The 15,052-nt window shown below is 33.3% G+C and overlaps 1 protein-coding gene across 1 annotated transcript in view; it reads right to left on the bottom strand.

Annotated features, from left to right (window-relative positions):
* Positions 1 to 1,215: 1,215 nt before the first annotated feature.
* LOC115880730 (disintegrin and metalloproteinase domain-containing protein 12) overlaps positions 1,216 to 15,052 on the bottom strand; it is a 195,392-nt gene continuing 181,555 nt past the window's right edge. The window contains exons 10-14 of the mRNA XM_030898009.1: positions 14,200 to 14,340; positions 13,912 to 14,113; positions 6,605 to 6,800; positions 4,768 to 4,900; positions 1,216 to 3,692 (exon numbers count right to left, since the gene is read on the bottom strand). Of these exons, the coding sequence (XP_030753869.1) occupies positions 1,448 to 3,692; positions 4,768 to 4,900; positions 6,605 to 6,800; positions 13,912 to 14,113; positions 14,200 to 14,340 (2,917 nt within the window). The 3' untranslated portion in view covers positions 1,216 to 1,447. The remainder of the gene's footprint in view (positions 3,693 to 4,767; positions 4,901 to 6,604; positions 6,801 to 13,911; positions 14,114 to 14,199; positions 14,341 to 15,052) is intronic.

Below are 15,052 nucleotides of genomic sequence, written 5' to 3'. Positions count from 1 at the left end.
GCTTGATTACGGTTGGCAGAGCTTCAGCATTTGCCATAAAATAGCGAGCAATTTGTTACAAAACCATATAAATTATATATCACTGTAATCACAAAACTTCAATCTATTTCCGTATTGTAAGGGAATTTTAAATTATGTCTTTATTTTCGAGAAAATTTAGTCCAAATATAAGGAATATTTTGTTGATGTTTGACCATCAAAATCTTAAAAATAAAGAAGTTGTCTAAAAAGTGCTACAATACGGATATAGTATAATCCTTTATCTTCAATTTCCTTCTTCATTTGTGTAAAAATACCTTAGTTCAGTCATTGGGGATTTTTGCTTGGAAAAAAGTCTGGAAGTTTTGCAAATTTGCAAGTTTATAGGTTTTGGGGTCCCTAACTAAAATCCATAAAATGCACATATCCAGACTTGCCGCCGGCGCCGCCATCTTGCCAAGATGGCGCCCAAAATCTAAAATTGTAAAATTTCCAGAGATTTTGTACCTAAACGGTAGACTTTCGCGAAAATTTTCACAGAACCTTTTTTATAGGAAATTTTATTCTCTTTAATTTTTCTCCCTTCAAATTTTTACGAAAAGCATAGTTTTCGAGATATTAACAAAATACCGATTTTGAGCGCCATCTTGGTCTGGCTATGTGCATTTTATGGATTTTAGTTAGGGACCCCAAAACCTATAAACTTGCAAATTTGCAAAACTTCCGGACTTTTTTCCAAGCAAAAATCCCCAATGACTGAACTAAGGTATTTTTACACAAATGAAGAAGGAAATTGAAGATAAAGGATTATACTATATCCGTATTGTAGCACTTTTTAGACAACTTCATAGAACCTTTATTATAGGAAATTTTATTCTCTTTAATTTTTCTCTCTTCAAATTTTTACGAAAAGCATAGTTTTCGAGATATTAACAAAATACCGATTTTGATTGTAGTTAGGGACCCCAAAACCTATAAACCTGCAAAGTTTCAAAAATTCCGGACTTTTTTCCAAGCAGGCCCCTTTTTTGATCCCCAATTACTGAACTACCTAGCCAGTTTTACATAAAACGTTAAAGCCGAACGCTTATGTTGGTACTTTTTCGGACTAGTGAAATGGACTCTTAACATTAACCTTAACCCTAAGATATTAACCTTGAGAACTTAAGGAAACGTCATTCATACTTCTCCTACTTCCTACTTGTCTTACAAATAAATCAAGCAACAATATACGAATTAAATAAATATATATTACAAGTATAGACAATCGTCTTTTAGATAATCTTTGGCTTATTTACAAAACATTTAACAAATATACTTAAACCTAATTTAATTTTAGTCGGGATTGTCTTGGAACATAAGAATGACCAAAGTATAAAAATTCCTAACGGTGATTTACAAATACAAAATATATTAAATTAACAGTCTTAGAAAAATAAATACAACTAATGAAAACCTGGATTAAGTTTTATTTAATTTTACCTGCAGGTTTTGCGGTATTTTTCTCTTCAAATTTCTGTTGCAAAGACGAGACAGTTGAATTGGATTTAGCTGCTTGTTTAACGCCTACCGAAGCCGTTTTACTAGCCCCAACGTCAGAGGCCGCTTTCATCACTTTAGCTGCAACAGGCGGTTTGACTTCGTTCTTTTTTTCAAACGAATTTTTAAAACTAACAGACTTTTGATTATTACTAATTTTCACAGTCGGCTTTTGAGATGTTATTATGGGTTTAGAAGTGACAATAGAGGGTTTCTTAGTTAAACTGCCCCCATTTAACACGTCTGGCCCTTTTGAGCTGCTGTTCGAGTTGCAACTAGTAACTAAGTCGGGACTATTTGTAACAGAACGATTAGATTTTACTGAAGCTTGCGATATGGGTCTGGTCGGTGACGGTTTCCGCCCTTTTAAATTTGGAGGAGTCACTTGCCGATTTATTTTCGACGGCGACTTACTAACAGGGGACGGGGGAGTTTTTGTCGTCGGGGACAGAACAGTTTTTGATTTCGCCGATTTGCTATCACTACTACCTACTTTATTATCTGTGGTTTTATCACTATAAGAATCACTGAGCCGTTTTGAAGTATTGGCCGTAGCCAATGGCCCCGGTGGTCGTTTGAATGTTGAAGAGAAAGGTTTTGTTGATGCATCGGCCTTGAAAGAACTTAATACCGGTTGCGACTCCCTTATTGGAGGTTTGTTATGAACACTTGGAACACTAGGTTCCTTAAGAGGCACATTTACAGCGGATGGTAATATATATCCGCTCGAGGTAGAACTTGCACTCGACTTAATATTACCCATGTTACTATACTCATTTTCGGGTTTGTACACAGTATTTGCATATTCTGAAGAAGTGGGCGACAAATTTTCATTTGCTTTCTTTGCCGCCTCCATTTTCTTTCGATTTAACGTAGACGTCGAATAAATCGACTCAATATTTCTGTTTTGTATTTCACAAACTATTTCACTAAGTAATCCCATACTCTCCGTCGATCCGGCACCGCTTGTAACCTTTTCTGGTGAAGGTGTCTCTTCGATGACCGCATAAATGTTGTCACCGCTAGGACTGTCAGTTTCGCTTAAGCGAGCCAACGGAGCTGCTTCGTTCAGACAGTCATCATATTGATTTTGATTCTCCTTCAACCTTTCAGATGAACTATTGGTGCTATCTGGAGGTCGAGGAGGAGGAGGACTTTTAGGACGTGCCCCCGATGGTATACTAAGAGGTCTTTTGTATCCCGGTTGTCTCATCGAACCAAACGTTTGAATATTTGGTCGGTCTTTCGGTTTAGTTGCCCTCATACTTTGTGCTCTCATCACAACTGCTTTCTTAGCTGCTGCATCAACAGGCATTACCGTGATGCCTATATCTATTTCAGTTTGCGGAACAGGATTTGATATTTCTAGATTTCTCAAAGTTTCTTTGTCCAAAATCTTTTGAGCTTTTACTTGGTTTGATTTAGTAAGCGTATTAAACTGGGAAGCTTGTTTTTTATCGCCAGGTTTAAGAAATGATGCTATCCTGTTTAAGGTGCTGATACCAGTTTCTTTTTCTTTCTCTTTTGGAACACGTTTGGTTAAATCTATATTTACATCTAATACTGTATGAACCTCTAAAGCGTTAGGTGTTGATAAAATATTGGAAGTATTAGGTGTAATTTTAGTCTCTGGAAGAGGAGCTTCAGGTGCCGGCCGAATAGGCATTTTAGGAGCATTACGAAGAGGCGATATCAATTCCTTAGCATTAGATGTCGAACTTGACAATACTGGTGAAGATATAATAGGTCTGGCAGTGCTACCCGGATTAGGAGGTGGTAATGCTGGAACTGTAGATGAAGAGTTAGTACTTTTGATGCCATTAAGCAGCGTATTCTTTTTAAAAGAATTCATTTTCTGAACTGGTACCGTAAAAAGAGTATTTTTAACTTTTCCTACAGCTTTTGGCACTGGTGGAGGTGGTTTTTGATAATTGGGAATAGTTGAATGATTCTGATCAGCTGATCCAATTTGAGCAGCAGCTGAAGGGGCCGGTCTAACAGGCTCGGCGATTTCTTGCTTTTTCATTGGCGTTAGAGAAAATCCTTTGAAATTACCAAAGAATTCGTTATTGAGACCAGCTTGTGGCAGTGAATCTTCATGTAGAAGTGAGTGGTTGTCTTCAGTTCTTTTCGCTGTTTGCGGCGCTCCTCTCGATTTACTTGGGGACTTCGACCTATGCCAACAATGAAAACACATTTTAGAGGTCTCTATTACTAATATACTTTGAAAGAATAAATCATATAACCTAGTTTTAATGTTGACATCGTGCAAGAAAATCAATAACAGAATAGAGCATGAGCATATAATGCCATGAAACACGGGGGTTAAAAGAAAATATTAAAAAGAAATACTTACTTACGTGTTAGGAAAGAAATGCAGGTGAACAAACATGCAGGATTAAAATAACACAGATGAGGATCATTACAGTATATATTTTGCTACAGGAAAGAAAAACACACTTTCAGCTAGTATAAAAAAAATAATTTTTGAAATTAAATTAGTGGTTAAGAAATTTAACTAGATTAATGATTACACAAAGTAACTACATATTACAAAATTCATGCCTTTTAATATGATCTGAAATTAAGTCTAATCTAAAAGCTTAATACCATCCACATATATTGACGTTTAATTATTTTCTGACCTAACTATGCTAATCCAGACAACCACAAAAAAAATAGCAACAAAAAAAAACGATACAATACAAAGCATACAAACATAAAACTAAACAACAAATATATACTAATTATCACATTTTTGAGTTATTCATGTTTTTAATTAAATCTTTTACAGATACAGACTTTTCTGACTTTGAATTATTTTGCTCTTCAACACAATATTTTGAAGTAAGTGAGTGTTGCATCTCACTTCTAACTTTAGCATTTACATTAATATCATTATCAGACTTTACACTCCTAAATGACATTTCCTTCGAAGATTTAAGAGAAATATTAGGCACTGGTGGTGGACTTTTGTTATAGCGAATATTCTTTAGTTGTGTTACATTTGTTTCATTAGTTTGGTTAATATCTAGATTATGATTATGTTTTTTGTACTTCAACTCATCTGTTATAGTGTTACTTCTAACTATACCATCAGTATTAGTAGTAGATATTAAAATAGTCCTGCCAATTTCTATATTACGTTCACTATGAGACACTTGCTCCGACACAGAAGGAACAGTACTAAACACCAAGCCAGACCCTTTAGGCACCGGAAAAACATGCTGAAAAGTTTTTATTACGTACGTTACGGGCGGTGACTTTTTCCAACTGAATTTCATGTTGTATTTGGCATAATACGACAAGAAAGCCAGTATAGCTAGCGTTGGAATTACGCCGAGGAATATGATGAACATTGCAACCACTACTCCTTGATGAGCTAAAAAAATAAAAAAAATCAATTAATACCACTTTTCTGTAGTTTAGGGTTAAATGGATTTCATCTTCAATTCCCCTTATAAATTACATATTATTGGTAAATATAGGGTGGCCCATCGAAAACGTTCCGCAAGGCATAACGGCCAGGGTATTCTTTTTTTCAAAAAATACCAAAACACGTCAATTTTGTTTGTGAGGGGGACAACTTTTGCCCCAAAAATGATTGCGAAATCTTCAACCCTCTGAGCGGGGGTGTCATCCCCCAAATTTTTTCAAATGGGAAAGGGGGGTCAAGTGGTGCCGCAAGGAAAAGAGCTTTCTGTTCTCTATATTTCCCCGCCTCGTTTTTGAAAATCGGTCGAGTCATTGAGGAAATATGAAGGATTGAAATTTGAAAAGTTTATTTAAACATTTATCAGAGTAAATGATAAGGATAAATTCCTTCGACCAATTTGAGTTTTTTTCTTATTATTTCTAGATGTTTACGCATTTTTTCACTTGCCACAAGGTTGAACGATCAGGTGCGATAGTTGCTAGATAGGTAGCTGTTTTATGATTTGTGCGTTGAAGTTCTTCTCAATATCGTTAAACTGACCTACAATAGAATTTCCAAAAATACCAGCCCAGACGTTCAATTTCTGAGGGTTTTATGTGTGCACCTCGTGAAAAACTCTGGGGTTGTCTTCAGCCCAGTACCGACATTTGTGCCGATTAACTACACCGTTCAAAAAGAAAGTACATTCATCCAAAAAACACACATTAAATAGGAAATTATTATCATGCGCCATTCGTTCACTCATAGTTTCACAAAATTGCAAGCGACGATCAAAATCGTCTTCGTTGATTTCCTGTACCAACTGAATTTTGTACGGGTGGAACTTGCGTTTTTTTAATATCCTTTGGACACTTGTACGATTCACGCCGGTCTTATTGGCTAATTTTCTTGTATTCAGCGTACTATCCATGGCAACTTGGCCCAATACGAATACCTCCATAGCTTCATTTACTACAGGATTTTCCCTCTGCCTCTTTTTATTCATAACGGAACCAGTTTCGTGAAATTTTGCTACTAACTCGCGAACAATTTTGCCATAAAGGATGGCGTTCATTGAATATCTGCGCAGCCCGATTGCCACATTCATTATTTTTAAAATAAAGTTCGATTATTTCCACTTTTTCTGCAAGTGAGTATACCATAATAATTGTTAAAAAAATTTAATGATATTGAGAAGAACTTCAACGCATAAGTCACAGAACAGGTATCTATCAATTACCGCACCTGATCGTTCAACCTTGTGGCAAGTGAAAACATGCGTAAACATCTAGAAATAATAAGAAAAACAGCAAATTGGTGGAAGGAATTTATCCTTATCATTTACTATGATAAATGTTTAAATAAACTTTTCAAATTTCAATCCTTCACATTTTCTCAACGACTCGACCGATTTTCAAAAACGAAGCCGGAAAGTATAGAGAATAGAAAGCCCTTTTCATTGCGGTACCACTTCCCATTTGAAAAAAAAATGGGGGAAGACACCCCCGCTTAGAGGGTTGAAGATTTTGCGATCATTCTTAGGGCAAAAGTTGTCCCCCTCACAAACAAAATTGACGTTTTTGAATTTTCTGAAAAAAAATTACCCTGGCCGTTATGCCTTGCGGAACGTTTTTGATGGGCCACCCTGTATATTAGTATAATAAACTGTACCATTAGGATCTGAAGCTGGACCACTATCTTCCGAACCTCCAGGTCCGGGATATTCACAGAAAGGTGGGGCAAATCCATCTTTACAATGGCAGTGTCCTTTATTGTTGCACCAACCGTTTCCATGACAGTCGTTTTCGCAACTTGGCGATAACTTTCTTAAACTTAAGACATCTCTACATCTTTGGTTTACACACATCTACAAATTAATTTTAAAAAGTTATCAAACCATTTTCATATTATACAGAGTGATTCGATGAAGTTCGCGGAGCTTACACAAATATTAATCCATATAATAGAAGTTAAATTAAAATGGTAAAATTGTGCACACCCGAAAATATACGCTAAACTCGGTTTTTATCCTATAATTCTTGAAGTAAAAATAACAATAATGTACGTACTACTAGTTTAATTTAAGATTTTTGTTTTGTATGTCATTTCATTTATATTGTTATTTTTACACCTCATTTATCTAATAGTGGATCAGAATGTCAACGGTTTAATAGATGTATTTGGTACTAAATAACTAAAGAGTGTTCTCGAAATAGTAGGATTTAGCCATTCTAAATAGTTTTCACAGTTAATTTTGCTGTCAGCACTGTCAGCAGAGACAACTTTTCTTAAGAATAAATTGAACCTAATTGTAACATTAAAGTGTATCAAATGAAATTCTCAGAAAGTTGATTATTGACGTGCAATTTCTATAGCGACAATATATTATCTGCTAATACTTTTTGTCATTAGCATATTAGCAAACAAACTACAAGAAACTACCAAGAACGTACTTATTTCAAACAAAATTTTGGACTAATATACATGAAAGTCATGCTACTCTTGGAGTAATTAATATACAGTAGGTCCTCAAATTGTCTTTTTTTATTATTGACATTTTTACAAAAAATGCATTCCTCATAAAATAAACAACAAAACATCCAATATATAGAAGCCTCCCCAAACACAAAATCATAAAAATTTCACTGCAGAAATGCATCATTCTCTTTTTTCTGACTTAATAAATGAAATCTGATGAAAACATGTTCCTGCTTTACGTTCTAATACTTTTCTAAACATAAACACACAGAAAATTTTCTGCGGAAATTCGTAATTTTCATAAAATAGTATTAACTTTAGAATAACTGAAATCAGTTGCATGAAAATATGTTCATGCTTTACATTCTAAACCATTTTATTATGTAGGTATGAACTTAACCTAATAGATACTGTAATTTAGGCAACAATACCGTACTGAGAAAAAACGAAAATAAACAAAAACGAGCCAACAAACCAAACAAAAGCAATCAAAACACGCTGTAAGCTAAAACACCTGTTTACGAATTCCAATTGCCAAGTGCTTTTCAAATCTTGCTATATTTTACAATATGCTATCAAAAATGGTACACTTCCGCAAGAAGTTTTTTGTATGTCTATGTTGAATGAAAAATTTAATTAACGAATTCAAAACAGAAACGTGTTTTCATGTAACTGGTTTCAGCTATTCTAAAGCTGAAAAACTGAAAATTATGTATTTCCGCAGAAATTTATTGTGACATACTATTCAAAAAGGCTTCCAAATACTAAATAAAGAATTATTTCTTGCATAAGTGATTTCATAAAGTAGTTCTACTTTCAACAATTCTAAAGTTGAAAACTGAAAATGATGCATTTCCGCAGAAGATTTTTTGTGACATATTATTGAAAAAGGCTTCCAAATACTAAATAAACAAATTTTTCTAATATAACTGATTTCAGCAAAAAGAAAATAGCCCAGACTTGAGCTATTTTAAAGTTGGATATATATTTCCGCAGAAAAAAATTTTGTGACATATTATTCGAAAAGGCTTCTGTTTGAATATGGACTTTATAATGTTCCGTCTTACGTGCCTGTAGCCACGACCTGTTAGACAGATGTCATTCAGACATATTGTTGTCCTTGTCTATTATCTAAATATAAGTTGATATGTTTTGTTAATTTACTTTCACTTTAATATACGTTTATTAAAATTAGTAAGACCTTCATTTAGTACATAAATATAAACCCCAAAACGTAAAACATGGCGCAGTCGTAAATCGTAAGTCGTAAGTACGTAATTGAAGGCAGTTAAAAGTATTTACAAAAGTATCAAGTCTTTTAAGTATAAAAAAGTCGATCTTGAGTGTAAAGATGGCTACCATGGGCATGGTAAAATTACCGCCAGATTTTTGATCTGCAAGGGCAAAATGCTGCGGGAGAATGGAAGTTTTGGAAGACAGCTTTTGAGGACTATCTAGTTGCGATAGGGCAGGATAAAGCTGCAGGACTGGTAAAATTATCGATTTTGAGAAACATTATTGGCACCGAGTCCGCCAGAATAATGTCGACCTTTGTGATTCCCGAGGATCAGCAGGATAAATATGAATACATGTTGGAACTTATAACTAAATATGTAAACCCAAGGATAAATGAATGTTTTGAAAGATATAATTTCCTTAAACGAGTGCAAAAAGAGGGTGAAACGTTTGAACATTTCTTAACTGAGTGTCGTCATCTGGTCAAGAGCTGTAATTACAATACTATAGATCCAAATCAGACAAGTGAAGACAAGGCTTTGAGAGACAAAATTGTAATTGGAATTAGGGATCCAACGACTAGAGAAGCGTTGCTTAGATTAGATGAGTTAACCCTCGATAAAGCTATAAATTTCTGTAGAACGAGTGAACAGAGCAGAAATCAAAGTATTAAATTCCAAGAAGGCGAAGAAGAGGTAAATTTTATTAAAAAATATAAGAAGCCAGGCGAAAAGAAAAGACAAAAAAGTGAACAGCAAGATGCAAAGGACAAATTCAAATGTAAAAGGTGTCAAAATATGCACGGTCCCAGAGAATGCCCTGCTTATGGAAAAAAGTGTAGGAAGTGCGGATTATTAAACCACTTTGCTATATCGTGTCGCATAAAAAAGGTAAAAAATGTTGAAGAAAAATGTGATACTAGTGAGGAAAATTTATTCGTAGGTAACATAAGTAAAGATATACCCTCGAATAAACCTAATTCTATGTCTAATAAGTATAGAAACCCAACAAATATATGGGAAGAGTTCATACATGTAGAAAACAAAAGATGTAAAGTTAGGTTGGATACAGGGGCAGACGTTAGTGTAATACCATCAACATTATTTAATTGTATAAATAAAAAATTTAAGGTTAGGGACACACATTGTATTTTAAAAGGATTTGAAGGTTCTCAGGTTAAACCCATTGGTATTGTAAATTTATATTGTAAGTATAAAAGTGTAGAAATGTATGAAGACTTTGTCATAGTTGAGGGAGCAAATCAGGTTCTATTAAGCGGTTTAGCTTGCGTAAAATTACAATTGGTGAAAAGAGTAAATAATATTTCAGTTACTGAGAAAGGTTTAAATGATAGGGAAAAATTTATAAATAAGAATTTTGAAATTTTTAGTGGTTATGGTAAGTTTCCTGGTAAATATAACATAACAACAGTAGAAAATTTTGAACCGGTCAGTTACCCCCCTACTAAAGTACCAATTACATTAAGAAATGAACTAAAAAATGAAATACATAGATTAATAAAAAGGAATGCAATTGTAAAGGTAGATGAAATAAATTCAAATGCAAGTATTAACAGAATGGTCATTGTAGAAAAAACAAATGGTAAGTTGAGACTTTGTTTAGACCCTTCTGATTTAAATAGACAAATTGTCAGAAAACCTAAAATAGCATGCAACATAGAAGAGATTTGTGCAAATTTAAATGGAAAAAAGATTTTACTGTTTTTGATTTAGCTGAAGGTTACCACCATTTAGAGTTGACAGAAGAAGCTTCATGGAAATGTTTTGCAACACCATTTGGAATATATAGGTTTACAGTTCTACCTTATGGTTTGTCAAATTCACAAGATTTATTTCAAGATGTAGTTGAAAGAGAGTTTGGTAGCATCAAAAATGTGCAAATTTGTCACGATGATATGATCGTAGCAGGAGCAACAAGAGAAGAGCATGATCAGGCCGTATCAGAGGTTGTGAAAAAAGCCAAGGAGGTAGGTGCAAAATTTAATAAAGAAAAATTGCAATACTGTCAGAGTCAGGTAAAGTTTTGGGGCAAATGTTTTCTGAGTCAGGAATGCAAATAGACCCTGATAGAATTGAATCTTTATGTAAACTAGAAATTCCTAAAAACAAAAATGAATTACAAAGGATTATTGGTTCTTTTAATTATGTAAGACGATATATAAAAAACATGGCAGAATATATGCATCTGTTATGTGAACTTTTAAAAAATAATATAGAATGGCAATGGTTACCAGCACACCAAAAAGCTTTTGATACATTAAAGAAAATCATTTGTAATTCACCAGGCTTAACTCCGTTTGATTATAAAAGGAAAATAATTTTACAATGTGACGCATCTAAAAACGGTTTAGGATGTTGTATGTTTCAACAATATGAAAATAATATAGTTAAATTAGTTAGTTGTGCATCACGTATGATGAATGAACACGAAGTTAATTATAGTCAAACAGAGAAAGAGCTTTTAGCAATTTATTTTGCCACACAAAAATTTCACGATTTTATATATGGAAGAAATTTTGATGTTCAATCAGATCATAAACCTATAGTGTCAATTATGAAAAAACCTATTTGTAAAATTGGTTCAGTTAGATTACAACGTATTAGATTAAAGTTACTAAAATATAACATCAATGTATATTATGTACCAGGTAAAAGCATTCATTTTGCTGATATGCTTTCGCGATCTAGTTTAAAGTCAACAGGTAAGATTGATAATGAAATGTTCGAAATGGTCCATTCAGTTTCAAAGCATATTCCTATGAGTAACGAGAAACGAGACGAATTTAGAATAGAAACGTGTAAAGATAAAACTTTAATGAAATTATATGATTATTATTACAATGGATGGCCAAAAACAAGTTCCATTCCACCTGATTGTTTACCATACGTACAATCAAAAAATTCTATCTATATAGAGAGTGGTATCATTTTCTTAAACGATAAAGTAATCGTTCCTACTAGTCTGCGTGTAAAGATGTGTGAACTGTTACATAAGGGACACATTGGAACTAGTAAAACAATTCATAAAGCGAGATTATTATTTTATTGGCCAAATCTGTCTGATGATATAATTAACTATATAAAAAAATGTCGTGTTTGTGAAAAATATAGACCTGCAAATTATAGAGAACCACTTTTACCACATACTGTTCCTAAACTTCGTTTTAACAAAATAGGAGCTGATATTTTAGAATTTGGTTGTAAATCATACTTAGTTGTAATTGATCATTTCTCTCATTGGATAGAGTGTATTTTGCTAAAAGATAAAACAGCAGAGTCAGTTATAAATGCATTTCAAGAAATATTTATAAGATTTGGTTATCCAACGTATATCATTGCTGATAATTTACCTTTTATTTCAAGTCGTTTAAAAAAGTATTATCGAGCAAAAGACATTACAATAAAAACATGTTCTCCACATTATCATCAAAGTAATGGTCTAGCCGAGAAAGCAGTTAATATATGCAAACAAATGATAAAGAAAAGTTTAGATGAAAATTCCGACTTTAGAGAATCTGTTATGGAATATAACAATTCACCTATTATTAACTTAAACGCGTCTCCAGCTCAAATACTGCAGAGCAGAATCTTAAAATCACAACTACCTTTAAGTGATGCAAAATTGCAACCGAGAATTCAAAATAATATTTATAAACAGCTTTGTAAACAAAAAGATAAAGTTAAAATCCAATATGACAAAATGGTTCGCAGATATCCTTTTGAGTATAAAAAGGGAGATAAAGTAGTAATCAGAAGCAACATAGATAAAATCTGGTATAAAGCTACAATTCTGGAGAAAGCTAATGAACCAAGATCTTACTGGGTACGAAAGGAGGATAACAACCGGATTGTTAGGCGTAATACTTCTCAGATTAAATTGTCATTTACAGAACCAGAGAAAAAAGTCCTTACAGAACCTGAGTTGTTTCCTGAACTATTGTCAATTCCAAATATGTCATCAAACCCAATTATGTCTTTAAACCCAAATGTGTCAGTTGAACAAAATGAAAATGTTAATGTAGATTTAAGGAACAAAGTTATTAAGTCGCGTTCGGGTCGTAATATTAAACCCCCTAGGAAGCTCGACCTTTGAGGGGAAGGTGTTTGAATATGGACTTTATAATGTTCCGTCTTACGTGCCTGTAGCCACGACCTGTTAGACAGATGTCATTCAGACATATTGTTGTCCTTGTCTATTATCTAAATATAAGTTGATATGTTTTGTTAATTTACTTTCACTTTAATATACGTTTATTAAAATTAGTAAGACCTTCATTTAGTACATAAATATAAACCCCAAAACGTAAAACATGGCGCAGTCGTAAATCGTAAGTCGTAAGTACGTAATTGAAGGCAGTTAAAAGTATTTACAAAAGTATCAAGTCTTTTAAGTATAAAAAAAGTCGATCTTGAGTGTAAAAGATGGCTACCATGGGCATGGTAAAATTACCGCCAGATTTTGATCTGCAAGGGCAAAATGCTGCGGGAGAATGGAAGTTTTGGAAGACAGCTTTTGAGGACTATCTAGTTGCGATAGGGCAGGATAAAGCTGCAGGACTGGTAAAATTATCGATTTTGAGAAACATTATTGGCACCGAGTCCGTAACGGCACGTAAAACAGCTTCCAAATAATAAATAAATAAATATCTTACATAACTGATTTCAGCTAAACGTTGCTTGTTCTAAACTAGTTAATCCCGTATATACTTTTCCTAATTTGCATACCGTTTTAGAGATAATTAAAAAAAAACATGAAAATATATTTTAATTTTTTCCTAAAGTCCTAAAAATCCAAATATAGTAATATAATTTCGTTTTCATTCTTTGATAGAATTTTAATTAACGTCATATTTTTGGCAGTTTTAAAATCTTAAAGAAGCACGCATGTAGTTCAATGATACTTTATTAACGGTAAAAATACGACGTTAATCAAAATTAATAATAAACATCTATTAGAGTGAAATCGAAATCATATTACCATAGCCTTTTGATTTTTAGAACTTTTGGAAAAAGTCAACCATATTTTCATGTTTTTTTAATTTCCTCTAAAGTGGTATGGAAATTTGGAAAAGCATAAACGGGATTAACCATTTTAGAATGAGCAAACATTTTTATGAAGAATGTATTTTTCTCAAAATGTCAACAATAAAAAAGTTTTTCCGCTTGTAAACACAATCCAGGGACATACTGTATAACTAAGATCATTTCATATAAATTCCTATTTCCTTTGAAAATGTTACTTACTTTACCATCACCACATCTGGCTCCATCTGGCGTCAGTCCTGGATCAATTTGGTTAGTACCGAGATCGACAATAGCAGTTCTGCAAGGTACGATCGAACCTTTTTTATTAATAAAACTGTGGGATAAAATGGCAACAGATTCCATGCCAAATTCCAGTCGTTCGTTTAAATGCTTACAGTGTAACATACCACATAAAACACTCCTACAACAAATTACATTTTAATTGGAAAAATATTCTTCATTAAATAATTGTCTACTAAGAAAAGAGACGATTTTATGATTACTTACTCTGACTCACACTTAAAAAAGGATTGATTGAATTTATTAAAGCCGCAATTTCCATGCCTATTCCCTTTAATATTCATATCATAACACTGATCATCACTCGAAGTTCCTGTTTCACCCCAAAGCAATTGGCATTGGTCAGTCCTAAAATGTTTAAAGAATAAATAGAATTATGACTTAAGGAATAAATAGTGATTATGATACCACAGAACTATTATGCCGGGTCCAGACCAAGACGACAAAAAGTAAGCACGATTGAGAGACAAAGACAAGACAAACTTGCGACAAAAAATGGGGAATTTTGACAAGACAAACTTAAGACAAATTGTCCACACTGCAAGGACAAAAGTCCAACAAAGTTAAAAGTTTAGTTGTTGCGAATGAGTTTTATTAACCATGTGTGATTTCACTGGTCTCTTACTGTTGGCAGCACACGCCATCCACAGTGCGCTGACAACTTGTCGTAAAATATACGAACAAAACATAGACACTTTGATCTTTACCGACTCGAGACGGGACATTGAAAAGTCTCCGAATTTTGAAACAAAACAAAAATGAGACAAAAATGTCGCAGAAATGTACTGGATTTGTCGCAATTTTGTCGTAAAACATGAATGTTTCTGTCTTGTCGTTGTTTTGTCTGTTTGGTCTGGACTCGGCATAACAATAATAAAAATATCACTTTTCACCAGGGTTGGAAAAAATCATGATTTTTTTTTAAAAATCAAAAAAATCAGAATTTTTTTGATTTAAATCAGATTTTTTTGATTTTAATTCAAAACAATATTTAAATCGGATTTCCAAATGACTAGGACTTATTTCCAATTATTTCCACTTATCCTAAATGGCTAAATCT

The sequence above is a fragment of the Sitophilus oryzae genome, unplaced genomic scaffold (assembly GCF_002938485.1).
Source record: "Sitophilus oryzae breed Bouriz unplaced genomic scaffold, Soryzae_2.0 scaffold_1652_pilon_pilon, whole genome shotgun sequence".
In the NCBI taxonomy this organism is placed as follows: domain Eukaryota; kingdom Metazoa; phylum Arthropoda; class Insecta; order Coleoptera; family Curculionidae; genus Sitophilus; species Sitophilus oryzae.
Note: the sequence above shows the minus strand (reverse complement) of the source record. Positions and strands in the feature narration are given on the sequence as shown.